Consider the following 21,475-nt stretch of genomic DNA (forward strand, 5'->3'; position numbering starts at 1 on the left):
TTCAGTGCGGTACGCTTAGTAGATAACAAACTTTATATAACCTCGTCTCATGATGAATAGATAAAGTTTTATCCAGTTTTCTGGAAATCGTTATAAACCTAATAACTATACATGCACCATTTCTCCAGAACATTTAAAAAACATCTTTTCGATTTTTTTTTACGAGATCGAAGCCTCTTCCCGCAGGGCCAGGAGTATAAATACGCCGCTAACCTCAAAACCAAACTTTAATATACAAGTTAGATTGGGTGTTAGTTATCTCTAAGTTGTGAGGAAAATAAAGTACCCGAAAAAATATATTTACAGGCGAGAAAAAATAAAATATCTGAAAAAAATTTTCGTCCGCAGCGCACCAATTGCTCCACAACCGGAAACTAACAAAAAGGGTCAAAAACGTAACGTGACAAATAAATGTAAACATTGTCAAACTCGTGTCGACGTCATTGAAAAGACGTTTATATTCAGCGACGTCAATTCAATACAACTTCATAATGGTGGAGATTTTAGCTTAAAAATATGATAGGAAAAATGTCTTATTTCCAACAAAAAGCTTATTCATGCTGGATTATTCCTATGGAGCTATGTTCAGTTTGTTTCCGCGTATCAAAAAAGAAGGAATCAAGCCAGAGTTAGTCGAAAACCAGAAAAGAACATTTTCCTCTGTAGGTATTTTTCTTGTGGCTTGCAAGAGCAATAAAAATTCATCTTGTTGAAAATTTTAAAGCGTCATATATTGAGCAAAAGTCCATTGCGTGACCTTGAACGTCCGAATGTCAAGTTCATCATAGCTGCGCGTGCCTTTGCTTTATATGGTAAGGGTGCTATTCTGTACGTACAGTACACAAAATAATTTCCCTATCGGGAGGAAATTTTTATAAATTTGTGTTTGTTTTGTCAATCTAATATTGTGCTTGTTATGCTAATTCGGTCCTAAATCTCAAATTTTGACTCTTAGGCCTGTATTAAATAAACAAACCGAAACAAAGGAAATGGCCACAGATAATCCGAAACCAGCGCAGTCTTTCAGTCAGTTCAGAGATCTTGTTGAATGCTACGTAAGGAAATAAATAAATTTTGGCCTGATACCGAGGCGATTGTTAATATAATTCATATGATCGACAAGACGCAATATTATTTTCCTTGTTTTCTGTTGTAAATGTCTTCCAACAAAGCGTAAGCGTTCAAAATCAATCTTTTCTTTGTGATCTCTAACCATCTGAAACTCAGCTTCAGTGTTAATTACACGACGAAGGCCACAAGCTGTTTGTTTGGCGTTTGCATAGATTTCGAATTTGGCTGCCAATAGAACTGTTTCCCGTTAGAGCGATTAAACCACCTCCACTGCTACTTTACTTCAAGAAAATGCAATTTTCCTGAGGAAATCTTACTAGCAAACAGAATTGACCTAACTTTATCATTCACAAATACATAATTCTTGGCATTCCATGAGAGCTCAAAAATTAGCTATCGAACTTACCTTTTTGTAAACAGTCGAAAGTTCTTTGCTTTCTTGGCAGCTCGGCGAAAGACTTTCAGAACCCCGCGATTTCCTGTCGACATATCTTGGGCTGTATCTTGTGATCTCTCGCCCTCACATGTTTTGCTTCAAGAGGTGAGTGAGCTCCTTGCGATAATATTTTGAAATTTAATCCCTGTCATTATCTTTCGGATTCGTTCACAAGTTCCGTAGGAAAATAACAACACGGGACAACTGTATCGTCGGAAATGTGTCGCTTTTGAGTCAATGGTGCTGCAATCTAGCAATTGCTAATTGCTGAAGTGTTGTCAGTATATTGTAATTGTCGTAATAGGAAGTTATGGTTTGTTACTCCGAGTGCTTAGCCATGTAAATATTTTGCCAATAGTTCTAATATATGTGCATTTCAAAGAGCCGCTGTTTTTTCAGCTGTGTGATAAACAATCACTGATCTTCAGACGCGTGTTGTTCGTTGTCACGCAGTGCATACTGCGTCACGCAACGCGAGAGTGTCGCATTGTTGTCCCCAAAGACCGTGAACGACATTTACATTTACATATATCATCTTGCAACATCTATAACAGACATATTCACAAGCTCCTAACTAAAAACTAAAGCACTACTACTAGGAAACATAAAAATAAAAATACAATAAATTGAAAGGGGTAAACATCACACTGAAAAAATGCAGTCAGAGATAGTGGCTTTAAATGTTGAATCCATTGTTAAGTAATCAGATGTCAGGCTATTCCAGTCAGTGATAGCTCTCGGCCAGTAGCTGAAGTGGGATAAATTTCAGTGGATGAGATGCTCTGGTTTTTAGGAAAGACTGATGATCTACATAGCAAGGGATATCGATAGCGGCTTGGTTGGTAACACATTTGTACAAACAAACTCATTTGTAGAAACTTGTACACATTTGTTCAAACTTGGCCGTAAAAAACCAGGGGTAGAAACTGGAGGAAACCGCAAAACAAGTAGAACACCAAAGTAAAATTTATGCCATTATGTAAACGTTGCGCTATTTTTGAAACAATACCAATTACGGTAACTGCGCGGAGTTGGTACGCGTGCCTTCTGTGCAGTTTATTGGTATTGTTTCACAATTTTTGAATACTGCTCACTGATACAGAAAAATTAGCTCATGACTGCAAATGCTGACTCATTTATTATTTTCTCGGTCGGAAAGATGTGGAGGGCTAAGATATGCTTTGCTAACTGAACTAGACTGAGTGATTTAGCTCGTTTCGCGTGCGAGGGAACGCGAATGGTCACGCACCAGACTGCGCAGGCATAGATTTAAAATTGTTTAGAACCTCTTCGTATTTTATGGTACGAGAGGTATCCTATACTTTTTCTCTTTTTTGCACCACTGAAGTGATCGTCGTTGCTGGACGCGCCTTCTGCCCCTTTTTCTTCGTGGATGGGTCTGTCAGGATATTGAGCCAATTTCCGGGGATGATAGGATCAAAGCGATTTAGTGATGGTGATTAAAGCGGGTCACCAGAGCAGAACATGTTTCCTGGTGGCCTTCGACTGTAATGACTGCATTGTTTTGAAAGTCAATAGATTCAAGGCCATGAGAATGGCCGAGCGATCATGAAAATGTTTTTTTTGCGAGTTAAAAACGCAACACAAGTCGTAGCAAATACTGTTCAATTCAAGTTACGTAACAGTACCGGTCATTAAAATGTGAAATGATAGAGGATCATTAATTCTTTGAGTTAAACTTAACAATCTATAAAATTTGACAGTTTCGCTTTGTGAAAATATGCTTTACATACCTTCGTTTTGTTTCTCCTTGTCCCCAGTTTGCACCAAACTTATTAATCCTGAGCATGCAGCAACACATAATTTTAAATATCACCATGGATTTTGCTAAAAATCACTAAAAAAATCCGGCCAGTGTTTGCATTTCTCGATGCTGATCCCGAAAAATTCTTCTCTCTGTCTCTAGCTGCCTCATTAAAACATAAGCAATGATCGGCTTCAATAGCGTTCAATGATTTGCTATACACATTGTTACTATCAACAAGTCATGACAAAACAGGTGCATCAATTATTGTTAGTTGAGCACGTACAGCGCTCAATGTATTCACTTTTTCTAAATCTTTAATATATAGGCTGACGTAATGCTGTGTCATGATCGAACCCGAAGTGAATTTTCAGTCTAACAAGGCCTGTATTATAAATTGAAGTGGACTAAAAGATTCAGTTCGAGCTATTGACTTGTAACGAACTTTTTCCTTTGAGAGGATCCTTCGGTGAAATGTGGCCAAAATCTGTTTGTTTGTTTTGTTTGTCACATCATTCTTCCACAAGGAAATAGAACGCGAAATTAATTAAAGAGTTACAATCGAGTCACGAACTCAGTCATAGTCTAGGTTCGTTCTTCGTTTGGTAAATGCTTTATTCGTTTCGTGTTTATACATACTGGTTTCCGCGACACAACTTTGCTTCGCGTTTGTCAGTTTTCAAACAGAAAAGAAAAACAAAAAATAAGGAAAAAATAACAAAAACACTTGGTAAAATGCAAGTGTGTAGGTTTTAAGCTGAGGATGTTGAAGAGCCACCTCATTGCTTTCATAAAATCATTTTCGTCATCAGGAAATATATCTTAATAACGAAACTACTGAGAAGCAATCACAGAATTGGTAGCCAAGCCTGCCGTTCAAACGTGAACTGCAATCATCCTCAATTTTGCCGTGAGTCGTTTAACATAAAAAAATCTAATGCTAAAAGTCTCGGGTCGGGAGCAACATTACTGGCCAACAACTCCAAACATTAAATAACAAGACTCATAATGGGACAGAGAAAGAAACACCGAGTCTAGCCCCTGGGATATGTGAATTTCACCAAAGTTATTTTTAGACCAATTAAACGCTTGAAATTAATCAGAAATTGGTGTCCGGAGAGGTCCACTAAATTTTATTCAACACTGTCAAGAGAGGCCGAGGGAGAAGATATTGGCGTCCCGTGTGGAGGTTAGCCTGCGTAGCATGGAGGATCGGCTTGGAGGTTCGGCTTGCTTGTTGTCAGTGGCGCTCCCGACAAACCCGCTATGCTACGCAGGACGTAGACTGCAAAACAGTCGACCGTATATTTGCGTATTCAAGTACGCACGAGCAGTCAAACAAAAGGTCTGGAACGAGGCTGAAAACAGAGAGAACGCTTTTACCGATTTCTTTACTGATTTTGAGAAAAAAAAACGACTGTTTCGCAGTCTACGTTTGTAAGAGCCCAGATTTTCACGATTTCAAAATTAGTTCCGGGTGTAGTAAATAGATAAATAATAAATAAAATGAATAATGGCTTGGAGGTAGCAAATCCACACTGAAGTGGTTCTTCGTCTATCTGATTCCTGATCGAATTGGAATGCGCATTTGATCATTTTTATGAATACCTGCGCAATATAAGTATACTAATTAAATTATTATTATTATTATTATTATTATTATTATTATTATTATTATTATTATTAATTTGGAAATGTTGGTTTTTGAGGAGAGGGGGAAAACCGGAGTACCAGGTGAAAAACCTCTCGAAGCAAAGGGGAGAAGCAACAACAAACTCAACCCACATATTAGTGGCGTCGACGCCGGGATTTGAACCCGTGCCACATTGGTCACATTGGTGGTCAATAAATAAAATCGAAATCGATAAAAATCGTTAATTTCGGGTTATCGATTGATAATGGAAAACATCGAAAATCTATCTAGGGACATCTATTAGCCCGAATTTCAGACATTCCTTCGACTCGAGGTGAACAGTGAAGTCTGAAATTCGATCAGGCTAGGAAATCTTTATCTGAAGTTGTTCTCGTACTAGCCTGCGAGAACAAATTACACCGAACCGTTTTTGTTATTATGTACAAAATAAAGGGTAACAGAGCGAAATTGTGTGTAATAGTTTCCACACTTCTCATTTTCAAGTTTGCTGATCAATTGTTACTCGTGGATGTAATTTATCATCTGTACCATCTAACTTTATATGCCAACTGAACAACAATAATGGCGGACTTCCCGTCAACTGACCACTCCGACTACTGGCAGCACAGGTGGCCCAAGCGTAATTTGAGAGTTTGTATGGGAAAAATAGAGTTTGAAACTTAGATGAAATAAATGAAGTAAAAGCGATAAAAGTTCTCAATAAAGTGTAAATATTGTTACCTGGAGACGTTGTCTCTGCTTTTACGAAGTTTCAGCGCGATTTGAGTACTTTTACATCATCTGACCTGACAGTGTAATAATAAGAGACAAGGTAGGACAGAATCGCTCGATCGATCTTCAAACCTGCTCAGAATCAGCTCCAAATTTCACGCGAAAAAAACAAACACACTTACATTTTACGCCGCCGAATCCACAAAGTAGTACCTTAAGATCACCTTCCTGCAATCCGTTCCGGTAAACCTTGCGTCTGGATCGCACAACTCGATCAAAAAGATCAACTACAGTTCAAAAATCGGCGCCATTTATCCGTGACTAGTAAAAGTGTAACATTTCAACCGTTTTGTCGCTCGGCGGTGACTGGGCGCTAACGTCAAATAATAACTCACCGGGAGAGGGTGACATTACTTCGTTAAGACAAATCTCTACGCACCCACCTCCGAGCCAACCTCCGAGCAAGGTCGGCTTCTCTGTTTTGTTTTGTTGCTTCGTTCATTGGCCGAGTAAAAACAAAGAAGCCGACCTTGCTCGGAGGTTGGCTCGGAGGTGAGTGCGTATAGATTTGTCTTAACGAAGTAATGTCACCCTCTCCCGGTGAGTTATTATTTGACGTTAGCGCCCAGTCACCGCCGAGCGACAAAACGGTTGAAATGTTACACTTTTACTAGTCACGGATAAATGGCGCCGATTTTTGAACTGTAGTTGATCTTTTTGATCGAGTTGTGCGATCCAGACGCAAGGTTTGCCGGAACGGATTGCAGGAAGGTGATCTTAAGGTACTACTTTGTGGATTCGGCGGCGTAAAATGTAAGTGTGTTTGTTTTTTCGCGTGAAATTTGGAGCTGATTCTGAGCAGGTTTGAAGATCGATCGAGCGATTCTGTCCTACCTTGTCTCTTATTATTACACTGTCAGGTCAGATGATGTAAAAGTACTCAAATCGCGCTGAAACTTCGTAAAAGCAAAGACAACGTCTCCAGGTAACAATATTTACACTTTATTGAGAACTTTTATCGCTTTTACTTCATTTATTTCATCTAAGTTTCAAACTCTATTTTTCCCATACAAACTCTCATATTACGCTTGGGCCACCTGTGCTGGCAGCGCGAAGGAAAGTTTCCTTGCGGTCACCCCTACCCTACCCCTCGCTGTTTCTCTTTGCGCTGTCCCAGGTTTGGTTACTGAGCAGGAAAATCATGGCGTCTGTTGCAGTGGTCGGAGGGGGTATAATCGGCCTTTCCTCAGCTGTTTGTATTTTGGAAAGAGATCCTAGGGTGAAAGTAACTTTGATAGCTGATAAATTTACTCCAAATACAACTAGCGATGGAGCCGCAGGATTGATAATGCCCTTTGTGTTGGAAAATACTGCGATCCACTTACAAAGGTAAGCTTAATATATAAGGCTATTTCGATTGGAAATGTAAGATTAGTGTGTACGCTGATTAACAACGTGAATGCCTGAATGTACGGTTTATTAACATTTGTCGATCAACAAAATGTTGTCTCTCTGGAATTTCTCGTTGGACAACGTTCAACACGTTAAGTGGCCTGTTTGAACTTTCAACATGGCATGCCACACTTCTCAACGTTTGTTAAACAGGATCTGCAACATTTGTTGAACAACAAAAATTTGTAGTGGTCTCGGGCTCTCTCTGGGGACATTCTTTTTATGTCCATATACCCTCCAGGGGGGGCACTCCCTTGTATGGCCCATGAAGGTATGTGCTGCTGGACAGTGTATGGTTTTAAATAAAATTGAGTCTTGTCCTAAACTGGGTATGTATTTTGGAATTTTTTTGTTCTAAACATGGTTAAAGTTTCAAACCCTCAGCAGCTCACCCATACCCTAATCTTGGTCAAGTACCCCCCCAGGAATAACCACCTAAGGAAGGCAGGTTTTTGTATAGGGGACTTCACATTTTTTCTTTGAAGAAGCCAACAAAATCTGGACACCCTAGATATTTTTTTTGAAGGGTGTTGATGAACAGGAACCCTCAGATTTCATTTTTCAAAGGGCCCCAACAGAAATTAAGGGGTTTGGATCCCAGCCATCCTTGGGTGGGGGGGGGGGGGGGGGTGGTTGTGAATAAAAACTGGAACATCCTTCGTCCAGCAGTTTGAAACTTGTTGAACAGAATATATAGAGCCCATATCTATTCTTGTGTCCAACAAAAATTTGCCAATACAGACCATATCCAACCTTCTGTCAGACATGTTGTTCAGATAGATCAAAATACTAAAGAGTAATTTGTAACTGAAGATGTGCTTGGTGATTATAAAAGAAATCAAAACTCAATGTGATATTTGTCAGACATTTTTTTCAGGTGCGCTTCACATAAAAGGTGACCTGGTACTGGACATAATTTTATTATAACTTTTTTATAAAGAATTTTCAGTCATGCTGAACTGTAGTTCTGATGAAGTGTGCAGTCTATATATGTGAAACTGCGGGCACTAATAAGGAACCAAATTTCTAAAAGTTAAGCTACTGTCTTTTGCACTCTATTTTATATCTGAAAGAAAAGCTCTTCTGGTGTTTGTTTGAAACCTAGAAAATGGTTTAGTGAAACTATGAAAGAGTTGGAGAAGTTTTCACGACGAGAAGATGCAGGGGAATTAACAGTTTATACCACCACAGTGTTTTTTCATACAGATGAAATTATTGAGGTTTGTTGCTTTGTGGCATGAATAATATTATTAGTCATGTGTAAAGGCATGACATTTGGTATAGAAACCACTGCTCACAAGATAACATAACCTTCTTCTTGTACAAGTTATCATCTTACAGTGCATTTCTGTATTAACGAACGTTTAGGCAAGCTGTTAAACAATGCATGGATGATAATGTTATCCTGTGAGCAGTGGTTTCTATACCAAATGTCATGCTTTTACACATGACTGATCAAATTGTAATCAGCACCTTTTTTATGAAAATAAACACTTTATTTTCCTCTCTATTGACATGTACTCTACGTGTACATATATAATTCCAAATTAATTTAATACTCTATAAAACAAGAATGCTCTTAGTAGCGTTGAGTCTCGCTTGCTTGGAGAGGAGTTTTAATGTCAAAGGCCCCGGTGCCGTTATACTACTTTTTCGTTTGGAATACAATACGAGTGTTGTATGTCATAATGTATATACTCAAAAAGTAAAAATTGCAAGGAGAGACAGGCTGCACATCTTAGCCTCAAACCGGTGTGAAACCTTTGAAAACCTTTTACATATTGATATTGCTCCATTGAGGAGTACTCTTTCAGGGATTCTACACTCGAAAAATTGAACGATGATTTTTATTGGTATCAGGGGCCCATGACTCTGTCAGTTTAAATATACATAGCTTCTTTGTACTGGACCAAGATACGGCTCGGTACTTTATATGTTCATCACAGGAAAAAAGTGTAAGTTGAACAGAACCTTATACAACACACAGTTAATTCAGTTCGCAAATATTTCTGCTGAATTTGTTGTCCGTTTTATAAGATATCAATATCGCATGAAAGTAATGACATTTTCCATAGCTGCTTAGTATCTACTTTTAATATCTCCGTACAGTCTCAGAGTACAATGTTTAGAGTTGTACACAGCAAGCATTTTAGATAGATAGATAGATAGATAGATAGATAGATAGATAGATAGATAGATAGCTAGATAGATTTATAGATAGATAGATAGATAGATAGATAGATAGATAAATAGGCAGATAGACAGACAGACAGACAGACAGATAGATAGATAGATGGGTAGGTAAGAACCTTAGTTTATGGCACGATAAAAAGATCAGCATTGCTGGTGGGGTCGTGCATACAACAATTACGAGAAAAATAAGGAGTACTGAAAGCAAATGTACACTAAAAAATTGAAAACTGTTAAAAGTTTTTTGTTGTTTTACAGTGTCACCAGGATAAAGTGTTTCATTTTCCCGGAAAATTTCACTTTCTCATCAAAACAATCACTGACTCAGACAGACTCGGATTAGTTTACTTGAATTTAGCATTCAGTACAGCGAACGGGGTTATGTTCTGTGAAATTTATCTACAGTCTGCGGCCCACATCATCACTGATCCACGATTTATTTATTTATTTTATTTTCAAGTTCTTTTTAACCGATCCTTGATCCCTGATTTCTCGATCCTCGATCCTCGATCCTGATTTTCCAGTAAACCTTGAAGTTTTGCTCATTAAGATTATTCTTTTTTTTTCGACCACTGAAGTGATCAGTTGTTCCAAAATAATCAACGCTTTCAAGCCATAGAATTCTTGGACCAACCCGTTCCGGAGAAGCTCGATACAGTGTCGATATGGGATTTCTATTAACTATGGACATGAAGTGCTGCAAGTAGAGTGTGCAGTTAAAGTCAAGTTCAAAACTACCCATATAAACACATCCGTGACACGTTAGGGTGGATTTCCACTGATGCGTTTTTGGCTCCGCACGCTAACGCACGTAAATTTTAATCACATAAATCAAATAGAGGTAAGACATAAAGTATTGAGATTAAAAGTCAAATTAAGCGAGTTTCTACTTTTACGCTTACATAATTGTACATGCAGCCTTTCATACATTGCCTTTATTTTATTTGCGAATGCAAATTTTACGCACGTGCGCACGTAAAAAATACGTGACAGTGGATACTTCATATCTCAAGTATTTATGAACTGCAACATGAATTCACATCGTAACAACTGCGAAAATCTATCAATTAAATACATAACACAAAGTGAATCTATTTAACCATACATTTCCTGTAATTGCGACAATATTCTGAGAAATGTAACGCCTTTAAAAGCCACAAAATCCTGAGGATTTCCATGCTATAATATTTTCTCATCCTGCTTGGGGATGTGCCTGCATGTCGTGCATAATTACACGAAAATCAAGGGCCTCCATTGGAGGAAAATTATGTCATTGCCAAACTTACATGCATCATTTCAGTCATCGCCGAAATAAACCGCATTCTCATCACGAGACTCATTTCCATACAATGAAAGTCGTCACGATTCTTATCCCCAGTTTCCACGGTCTTCGCTAGGAACACGGGGCCTACAAACTAGGTCCCACCGAAAAAAAAAAACAACAACTGCATTTTAAGAGTCTCGCTTTGCTCAAGCAAGCGAGACTAAATAGAGAAAGAGTAAGGGGATGAAATGTATTATTAAGTCCTTGTCGTATCCAAAACTTTGTGATAATTTTTCACTGTATTTCTTTGGAACAAAGTTATAATAAAATAGCATCATTTCCTGTTACCTATGGATTTCTTTTTCTTTAAGGAACCTCCCTGGAAAGACCTGGTCGACGGGTATCGTCTTCTCTCACAAAACGAACTGGATAAGTTACCAAAGCCAGCAAAGTTAGTTTGACTTCTAGTAACTTAGAGTCAGTAATTGGTATATTATTGGTCATAACTGGTAGTGCCACTAATAAATTTTCTAATCCATGAAAAGTTTTGTGGGATTAGTTGAAGGGGCTGGTCCATTCAACCAAAATCTTGAAGAATAGCGGGAATTTTTTCTAACATCAGTTTTTACTCCATGGTTCAGTTAGCTAGAGCGAACCAACCATTACATTTTGGCTGATTTCTAGTAAGACTGGCCCAACTGTGTTAAATGGCTGACGTTAAAAGTTCACATTTTTTTCAAAACATTTCCAGTCAAGATGAACCGATTCAATCTTTTCATTTCTGGACCAAACTTTCTGGAATTTTGGTTTAATTAACTGTACATGAGTTAGAACATAAATTGCATCATAATGAAAATTATTAGAACCTAATTATATAAACACCAATGAAATACCAGGTGAGCTTTCACATGAAAACATGATATCTTCACATGTGAAAATGACGTTTTATCTTCACAGGTGAAAAGGTGAAATTTATCTTGTAGCTGTTTAATACAAGTCAAAATTGAATAATTTTCAGGTTAAAAATTTTTTAACCCAGGTTGATTCTCAATTTCCTTTGTCTACCAGCCCTGATAATTCATGAAACTATTAGGGCTTAGTAGGAGACAAAAGAAATTGAAAATTAACCTAGGTTAAAAAAATTTAACCTTAATTTAATTTTGACCCGTAACAGTTACATGATAAATTGCACCTTTTACAGAGAAAAACTATTATACTAATATAGTGTGAACTAGTTTGGTATTTCATAATTTGGTGATTATATGATAAATAGAACATAATTACGTGGCAGTCACTTGGAGATGCAAAATTTATCTTCTCATATAATTGAACAAATATTTCACGAGTTAGCTACACTCACTCATGAATAATATTGAGGAGAAATTCTGTATCTCCACACGGCATGGATGTATTAAATATCCTCTATTTGTACCGCACAAACACTTAAAGATTAAAGCTCTTCTTTATGATTTTTACAGGAACTACAAGTAAACTCTCTAGGACTTCATGCCAGAGAGCACTGTTGTCATCAGATAATTCTAGACTAGTTTAGTAGCTTTCAAGGAAACTTGTTTTTTAATTAAACATCTTTGACTTGTAGTTTATTTTTTAGTAATTTCTATTAGTTTTTTATCAAACCCAGTTTCTCAACTATCCTGTAGCTCAGCTGTGATGTAGCATAATTGGGCAGGGTCTGACATGCAGTGTAATTCCTGACATATTGTTTTGGTTTACATGTTTTAGTTTTGGTTATTCATTCACAACATTATTCATAAATGGAAGATATTACCAACCATGGCTTATTGAAAGGTATTGGCATGATCCTATACTTGCAGTAATTGGATTCCTTAGTCCACGTCATGTCTCTAAGAGTGTGTGTAACTCCAAGTTTTGTAAGGGGTTATGAGATATGTACACTCTTTTTTATAAGACTGTCCATTTTTAATTTTTAGTTTAGCCTGTATCGTTCTTATTTTCTGGGCAGTTTCAGCCTGGAAATGTTCATACGGATATGTTTTTAATTTTCAATAATACAACATTATGTTTGAAGGGCAGGAAGAGCTTCCAGCAGTAACTGATTTATGGCAAGGTTTTTTAAAGGCAAGAGATAGGTTTCTACACCTGTTACATTTTTGAACTGGAATCAATGAATTCTTTATGTTTTTGAGCTGATAAAAGTAAAGCACAATGACTTGACGAGAAACAACATGCGGGTACTAAACAATGAAGCTCTGCTAAAATTCGAAATCCAGTAAGGGGAAACTGCAAACACTTAACTGCAAACTGCATTTCGTGGTTTGTGGTTTTACAAGAATAACTAGCTGATACTTAAGGTCTCTAATTTATTTTTTTGTAGTCCCAGGTAGTACATGAAATATTGATGAAACAAATGAATACTTTTAGTATAAATTTCAGGGAACATAGGTTAATTACAGCCTTGTAGATCTTTTGCAAGTCTCTGTTTGAAACTATGTGTAATATTATTAAATGCAAGTTGCCCTAAAACGTGTGATTTCAGGTTTAAAGGTTTAGGTGGAGATATTGTGAAGAGAACAGTCGACTCTTTGGAGGAGGTAAGAGATTAACTGACAATTTTCACCAACAATCATTGCATTTAATTCCCATAGAGCCTGTTTGAATTCAAGACTGCTCTTAGTTGAATGTTTTTAGCTTGCAGGTCTTTATGATGTTGTTGTCAACTGCCCAGGCCTGAGAGCTCGAGAATTAGTGAATGATTTGTCCATGGACCCTGTCAGGGGTCAAGTTTTAAGGGTAAGTTTGGAAAAATGTAGAGAGTTTGTTAAATGTGACTCAACAAAGCTAATGCAGATTAAGTCAAGCCAAGCATTAATGCACTGGTTTCAAAAGAATTACTGTATTTCTTCTGCTACACGCGTGTTATCGGAGACTGGTTACCAGTACTTTCTACTTCATTAATAATATCACGAACTGTCCCACTACATTGGCTGGAGGGTTGGGGGTTGGGTTTGAGGGTTTGTGGGTTCTCTGTGGTTGACAGGAGCACTGTCATTTGCTTTCGCTTGATATTTCTCCTGTTACTTGCTTGCCATGTTTTCCTCTCCTCTCACACATCCTTGAGTAGATATACACTCCACACTCTAGCTGGTCGCTCAGAGTTGAATTGAGAGGTGCTTAGAGTTGGGTAACCTGTGGCTCATTTGCCATGGTGTCCTCCTTGTTGCTGTATAGATGGCCATTCTTCTCTCTTTTCACTTCTGTGGTACCCACCCTCAATGACTACTACTGGTTAAGAGTTTAAATATTTTTTTTATGCCATGATCTCTATGTTAGGAGTCATAGTAGCCAAGTCTAGAGAGAGCTCTTGACCAGCAATTATCCAGATTAGTTGCCCACTATCTGATAAAAACTATTTATTAATTCTGATGTTTGATTGCCCAGTTTCACAAGGGCTGGCAAGTGGTATCAAGAAAATTGTGGGTCTTTGAATCTTTTCATCTATAATTACGAGATCATGGAACCATTTTTCATGAGTCTTGAAGTCCTGTTTTTGTGAGTTTCCAGAGCTTTAATTTTCTGGACATGTCAATTTTTTCTGGAAGGATCTAACTGGCCAGTCTAGACTGTAGTATCACCAGCCTTTTCACTGTCTGGTGTGTTATTACTGTCAAACCTCTGCTTACCATTATGGCTACCTCATGATCAACTCAGGGTCCACAAAATTTTATTCACGTCAGCAACCCATGTTCGTTAATTTACTGTTATTAACTTTTCAGGGGATCATATCACACTTCTAAAATCGACCATGCAGCCTGACCTTAATATCAAGACCACAAATCATTAGTATTGCAGCATCAAAAAGCTAATAAATGGCTGACAAGAAACTATTATAGCAACCAGAACCACTGTGCTACTTCAAATATACTAAAACAACTCAACAAACACACATAAAGGGTGGTTGGGTAGGTCAGGTCAGGTCAGGTCAGGCAGTGGTGGATGGCAGCAAAAATACCTGAACTCGGAAACACCACGTGACCTGAAGACCCTCTGCACACTTAAGCCCATACCACCAGCCGTGTGTGACTGTTACAGTTGTTGCCTTTAGACTTTTTGATTTGAAACTGGCTTTAAATTATGTCAATTGCTTTCTAGGTTTATGCACCTTGGATAAAGCATGCTTATATAAGAGATATTAAAGACCTTACAAGCCGAGGAAGATATTGCTATATTTTGCCACAGTAAGTTATTTCAAAATACTACAGAATAGTGTCAAAAAGTAATTCTGCTATGTACACCTCTGTTCCTTTACCAGCTATCCCACCTTGGGTTTTAGATAGATTAGATAAACTTCATTTTAACATAATTTTGGATTTAAAGAGTAGCATTGCTGCTAGAATCTCCGAATGAAAAGAAACAAAATAAATTAATAAAACAATCGAGCACAACACGATAAAATTCCGAAAATAAGCCCCGCGGCTTATATTTTTCAAAGGCCCTTTTTGGAGGGGCTTATATTCGAAGGGCTTATGTACAGAGGGAAATTTGCGTTTCAAAATCGATTGGGCTGGCTTATAGTTGGAAGGAAATTTACTGTTTTTGCTTTGGTGGGCTTATATTTGGAGGGGCTTATTTTCAGAATTGTACAGTTAAGGTGATAATATTAAAAATAATTTGACCATATGACTATTTACAACAATGTCAACATTTAAAAAATAGGCAACAAATTGCATTACAATAACTTATAGTGTTGTCTAAGATAATGGTATAAAAACTATGTATATTACTAGCAGTTCTAGCATTGTCAGGTAGTAAATTCCATGATTCGTCACGAAATAAGTAAAGGAATTTAGGCCACGTGTAGACATCCTCGGTTTCGGAAGAACGAGTTTCCTTATACCCCTAAGACCGTACCGTGTATTTCTTTCCATAAAGTATGAGCTAAGATAAGTGGGCATTAGCCCATTTACACATTTATAGACCAGAGAAGCATATCCTTTACATGTCTGTCCTCCAACTATGTCATTTTTAGTTCCTTAAGAAGATCTTTTTAAGAGCTTATTGTATCATCCAATATAGTTCATAACACCTATTTGTTTAAGGTACTATTGCCCTGTCTTCAGGGGCTTGGCTTTTATTACCTATGAGGGGGGACTGGCCATTTTGAGAAAGCTTAGAAGATTTTCAAACAAATCCCCCGATTCATACTGGCTTTTTAGAAATAACCCCCTATAAATTTTACTCGTTGTGAAAGTGATTGCTGTTGAAACTTCAAATATTCTAGCCACAGTTATCTATAGCTGTGTTTATAAGATCGGTGTTCACTATTTACGGCCATGACGTTCAATTTCAATTCATGCTCCTTTAACTGATTTGACCTACTTTCATGAAATCTGTTAAAAAAAACCCTAGGTAACACTCTCTTATCTGAAAATGGCCTCCCAAAACCAATCAATATTTTGAAAATGACCCCTAGCAAAATGGCTGCCCTCGTCCCCCCCCCCCCCCCCCCTTTCAACAGGGAAAAAACGACCTGACCCCCATCAAGGCTGTGCTCTTAGAAAACTGAAGGAAGCCCTGCAATGCTCTGAACCTGTGAAATCTAAGCCCAGCCTATGATTTGTAACAAAAAAAAATATTTTTGGTTACCCAGCAAAAGTTGGGCACCAGGGGCCAACAGATGCTGCTAGAGTTCAGCCTTGTCGATACATGTACATTAATATAACAGAGAATTGACATTAAAGGAAGGAGAAAATATTGCTATCTGTCTTTAGGGTTGGAAGAGTAAAAAACTATTTCTTTTTGCCAGAGCCAATGGAGAAGTTGTTCTTGGAGGGACTGGATACCATAATAACTTTGACTTAAGAGTTAGTGCTGATGACACCAGACACATCTTGGAAGCCACTAGTCAGCTGATTCCAAGCCTGAAAGTGAGTATAAAAATCTCTGCCAGATATGTTTTGATTATAGGACTTTTGCTACATGTTCTGTACACTTTTCTCAAAAGCTTCTGTTTACATCTTGTTCGAAACTAGGTGATATTTTGTTTCAAATTCCAATTCAATCTGGAACTTCTATAAAGTGCTTTGTTTTTTAAGCCAATTACAACCTGGTATCCTCCTCTGCCTCTTTGTTATTATTAGAGAGCTCGAGTACTAGAGGCGTGGGTAGGACTCCGACCCGCACGTCCAACTGTCAGGCTGGAAAAAGAAGTCAAGAAATTCAAAGACAAGCTTGGAAAAGAAAGAACTCTCAAAGTAGGAATTAAAATCTTCCATTAGAGCCCTTAATAAACAAGCATTCAAACTAACAGTGTTCTTTTCACATGAATCCTTCTGTTTAGGATTTTGAAATTTGTGTTACAAGCCTCAACATTGAAACAATGTCTTTGCCATCTTTGATTTTAAAGGATATAGCATCAGTGTGATACTTCCCATGTAGCATGCCTGGGTATAGCTATGTAATAAACCAAAGATTGTGGTGCATTCTAGGATCTTTGGGCGTTTTTTATTTTTATTTTGTTATTAAAAAATAATGAGCACAGAAATGACAGTACATGTCAAAACAACAGTGTGTCACAGGGACAAAACTTGGTATGGGGACAACACTCGTCACAGGGACAACACTTATTGATGTACATGCAGCTATATGTATATCCTAAAATATTAATAGCAGTGTTGAGTAGCTATAATTCCACATTATACAACTGTATTTTTTCCAGGTTGTCCATAACTATGGTCATGGTGGGTCAGGTTTGACTATGCATTGGGGCTGTGCCATGGATACTACTGACTTGGTGTTTCAGTTTTTAGCCAGAGGGCAAAAGGCTAAATTGTAAAGGAATACTTTTTAAAGGCTGCTTTTCACTAGTGACAGAGAGAGCGCACAGTGAAAAGAGCATTTTGGGTTCCGCATACAACTCCACTGTTTACAATCTAGTGAATAACAGATTGTGGTGTTGGTGTTAGTGGCAGAACTTCTACAGTGCATGGGTATAAGCATTTTGATTAACTTGAGATAAGGCTCTATTTTCGTTTCGCTTTGAAAATGACATTCCAGCGGGCAAGGCGAAACGAAAAGAGAAATGTATGAGAACCGCTAAAATTGGGCCTGATCTTAGGATACATTTTGATTAGATTATTTTTCAGCTTCTGCTAAGACTTTGACAATCTGGCCCAGGTACTGGTTTATGAGCGAGAAAATTGTAGGTGAGCCCAGAAGAAAAAAGCAACATTCTGATTCGTTGACCTGATTTCTTCAAGTTTATGATTTTGCTGACTTTAATCCTTTGATTTTTACTAGGTAGTCATAAGTGCTTTTATTTATAACACTGACTTTTAAAAACTCTGTCACTAGTGGAAATCAGCTATAACACTATAGTCATATGGTGTTCAATTTGACATGCTGTTCTGGTCCGGATTGTTCAAATATTGGATAGCTGCAAATGAAACCGCCCGCATACAAAGCAATTGTACTATCTGTAAATTTTACTCTTTTCTTTTAGTATTAGATAACTGCATTTTCACACTTACAAATCTTTGTTGACAATTTCTCCTAAATGTGGAAGTGTTATGGTGGTCTACAATCGCGCTGGATGAGAACAAGAACTAGACGGATTTTAAGAGAAAAGGCGGCGGACTGCAAGCAGTCTAGCCTCCAGTTGTTCAAAAGGGGCATAACGCTATGCGCTAAATAAAAGTTATCAGCTGGATAGTGATTTATCAGTTGTTCAAACGTTGGATAGCGCTATCTACCGGATAAATCACTATCCAGCGGATAACTTATCAATTGAATTAAAATTTATCAAAATGTTATATGAATTCAATACTTTAGGTACCCTGGCTCCAGAGGTCCGTTCTCAATATACCAAAAAACCGTGCTTACGGTTTGATAAGGCTCCCGAAACGTTTTTTTCTCGGCCCTTCGCGCCTCGTTGACGAGGCTTGGCCGCGAACCATCAGTATCGATAAGAAAAAAATATCCTCTGGAATCCAGGGTATATTTTAGGTGTTACTGAGGTATAAAATCAAGGGGCACCGTTTTTGGTATTTTTGAAAACCGGATCTATTAGTGACAGATTGTACACTTAGGGAAATATATAGCGAAAGATTTTTTTTTTCATTTTACTAGTTCTGGAAAATTTGCCTGAACAACGTTCTTCGCAGGTGATTGAGAAGTTATATGTTCTGTTGAATTTATCAACCTGGTTAAGAAGATTCACTTTATAATATACATATTGATAATTATACTCTCTCTGGAAAGCTATGTCACAAATTTTCACACGCAAAGAGTTGTAGTTTAAATTTGAGAAAAATAATACGTCCAATCAGAATCGCGAAAGATGTTATTGCACGTGTGAGAAATATGATTCGTCCAATCAAAAGCCACAAAGCGCCCTCGTTTTGGGAGTTGCTTCGCAGACATTCAACGAGAAGGAAAGTGAACATGGAGTGGAAAGAGTATGTCTAAATGTCGCGGGTCGCGACTCGCGGGTAGAGGTCGCGGGTGCGGATGCGGGTAAAGGTCGCGGGTAAAAATAAATCACCAAATTTAACATTAAATTGTTAATAAAATAAAGGGAAATTTGATTATCTCTCAAAGAAGATTTGCAATACTTTTTTTTTGGTCCACAGGTAATAATGAGGAAGTCCAGTTATTTAAAGCTAACTAAGGGTGATACAAAGGAAAAAGTCACTAAAGAAAAATCCACGTGATTAAAACTACATTGGCTAATTAAAATTGCACTAAGTAACCGAGCTACCTGCGTTTGGGATCTGTTGGGGAGGAGGTTGAAGTTCTGAAAGAGGAAAGAAAAGTATCAGTGGATATGTGATGACTTGTCTTGGTGGTTGATTCAAAAAACCTTCCGGGGATTTCACCCACTCCCCTAGCTTGTACGCCCAAGGGTTTAAGGGTACTAAGTTGCAATATTACAAAAAAGTATTTGGCCCTTTGCTGACCTCTATATTACCTATATGTAGCAGCGAAGTGTATTGAAAAAGGAGTGTAAAAATTCAGTGCCCGCCTTAAAAAGCCGAAACCCTATCGAACTGAAAAACTAACTTTAACTAATACTTCTTTTTTTCTTTTTTCTGCAAATCAAGACAAATAAAATTAATTTTGGTGGCATAAATGCGTAACCTCCGAGTTGGTTTTTAATCATTACCATGTTGCGAGTGATCAGTCTTAAATCTTGTTTCCTCCATGCCTGGTACATTTCTCTCTTCATTTTTGAGGAAAAATGGAAAATCAAAATTTCGTCAAGAACCCCCCCCCCCCCCCGCCCCAAGACTTGAAAATAGCAAGTGAAACCAGGGTTTAGCGCTGTGATAGGTTAAACAGGAGTTAGAAATAGCTATTACATTTAAGAAGACCTTATAATACTTTAATTAGAACTTTTTTTGTTTTTCAACTGCGAGCTCTTGAATATAAACAAAAAGAAATGATTAAGACCTCCAGCAAAATCTTACAAAGGTGGCTACTTCTTTGATAAAAGCAATCTCCCCTCCCCTTGAACGACATTCTTGACCACCCGCTATGTTTTCTCTCTCCTTCTCGACCCCTTCGTTATTCAGTGTAAGGGTCCGCAGTGTCAGCTTATGTGACTTGTCCACTTAAAAGAAGTGGTTTTTACCCTATGTATATATGAAGACATAATTTGGTTCATCGAAAATACAGCTTTGACTTTTTGTTTTGCACTAATGAGACTTCCGTGTACTTAATTCCTCAGCAAAAAGTATGAATCGAGAGTTGTCATTCGTCATTCGTGCTCAATTTTGGCGCGGTAGCACGAAAGAATTTGCCATCCTGGTAAATCGAATTTTCCCCACGTTACTGGCGGTTTGATCACGGCAACAATACCCGTGCACGTGGGTAAAACTTTCATTCATAGTTCTGATTTTACACCAACAAAAAGGAAGACGATTTCCAGGTTTACTTCGATCGATCGATTCTTTATCCTGATGGAGTCCGATAGTTCCGTTGAGTTTTTGGGGGCCATAGATTAGCGGTGATCGTATGGCCCCCACAATATAACAACACGCAATAACATATGTATTAAGGCCTTTCCTATAACGTCCGTTTACAGCATAGTTAAGTTATTATTCAGACTTCTATCGGAAGTTTTACTTACACAGAAAACGTGTTACATATGCTGTTCTTTCTTAGTTGTATTCATTCCCCGAAGAAGTCTCAGTAGGAGACGAAACGTGTCGGAGAAAAGCGAAAAAGCGTACAACTACAATAAGACTTCCTTTGTGCTGCTGACTAGTCTTCGTTAAAAATTTAAAAAAAAGAAATTTTTGTTTTGTTATTTATTTTATATTTTTGTTAAATTTGGTGATTTATTTTTACCCGCGACACTTACCCGCACCCGCACCCGCGACCTCTACCCGCGAGTCGCGACCCGCGACATTTAGACATACTCGAGTGGAAAAAGTTTAATCTCACCTTCATTAAGAAAATTGTAAATAGCCGGTAAAACTGCAGCAGAAGGAGAGAAAGAAAAGGGAAATGAGAAGTGAACTTAAGTTGTACGTTAACTTGTAATTCGTGGATTAACTCATATCTTTAATAAAAAGTATCCCTCATGATAATTTTTCCTATACTGTTTTTACTGACATAGTTCGTTTTCTTTTTCATTTCGCGATATGTAGAGGCAAATTTTATCCGTTTGGAAAGATTTAAAGTAAAAGGCTGGCAGAATGATAAATGCCTCCTCACTTGTTGGCTACGCTCACTCTTTTAATTTCTGATACGTCAACAACTCGTGCGTGAGAGTAGTATACAAAAGGAGCGTTCTACGTTGGGTGCATCGCGTGGATCCACCGTTTTGGTGACGTCATGGAAAAAATAGGTCAGTACTTAATGGAGCCTGGGTTAAAGAATAGGCTGTATTGCCTTGCCTGGGCTTGCCCAAACCGTGATGGTTTTCGATTGGTTGATTAGAAAATATGA

The 21,475-nt window shown here is 37.8% G+C and overlaps 1 protein-coding gene across 1 annotated transcript; it reads left to right on the forward strand.

Moving 5' to 3' along the window:
• The first annotated feature begins 6,797 nt into the window (after positions 1-6,797).
• Positions 6,798-19,107, forward strand: LOC140952217 (D-aspartate oxidase-like). Its single transcript, XM_073401639.1, has 10 exons — positions 6,798-7,026; positions 8,195-8,309; positions 10,915-10,994; positions 12,287-12,352; positions 13,062-13,116; positions 13,214-13,315; positions 14,675-14,760; positions 16,329-16,449; positions 16,663-16,776; positions 17,241-19,107. The coding sequence occupies exons 1-10, from the start codon at positions 6,839-6,841 to the stop codon at positions 17,355-17,357; spliced, it is 1,044 nt and encodes a 347-aa protein (XP_073257740.1). The 5' UTR covers positions 6,798-6,838; the 3' UTR covers positions 17,358-19,107.
• The last annotated feature ends 2,368 nt before the right edge of the window (positions 19,108-21,475 follow it).

Source organism: Porites lutea, chromosome 11 (genome assembly GCF_958299795.1).
Source record: "Porites lutea chromosome 11, jaPorLute2.1, whole genome shotgun sequence".
In the NCBI taxonomy this organism is placed as follows: domain Eukaryota; kingdom Metazoa; phylum Cnidaria; class Anthozoa; order Scleractinia; family Poritidae; genus Porites; species Porites lutea.

What these genes read in the sequence shown, in the direction of transcription:
- LOC140952217 (XM_073401639.1), top strand. Translation starts at nt 6,839, where the DNA reads ATGGCGTCTGTTGCAGTGGTCGGAGGGGGTATAATCGGCCTTTCCTCA. An exon ending in ATACAGATGAAATTATTGAG is followed by an intron (nt 8,310 to 10,914) that starts GTTTGTTGCTTT and finishes TTTTTCTTTAAG; the next exon opens with GAACCTCCCTGGAAAGACCT. An exon ending in GAAAAGAAAGAACTCTCAAA is followed by an intron (nt 16,777 to 17,240) that starts GTAGGAATTAAA and finishes TATTTTTTCCAG; the next exon opens with GTTGTCCATAACTATGGTCA.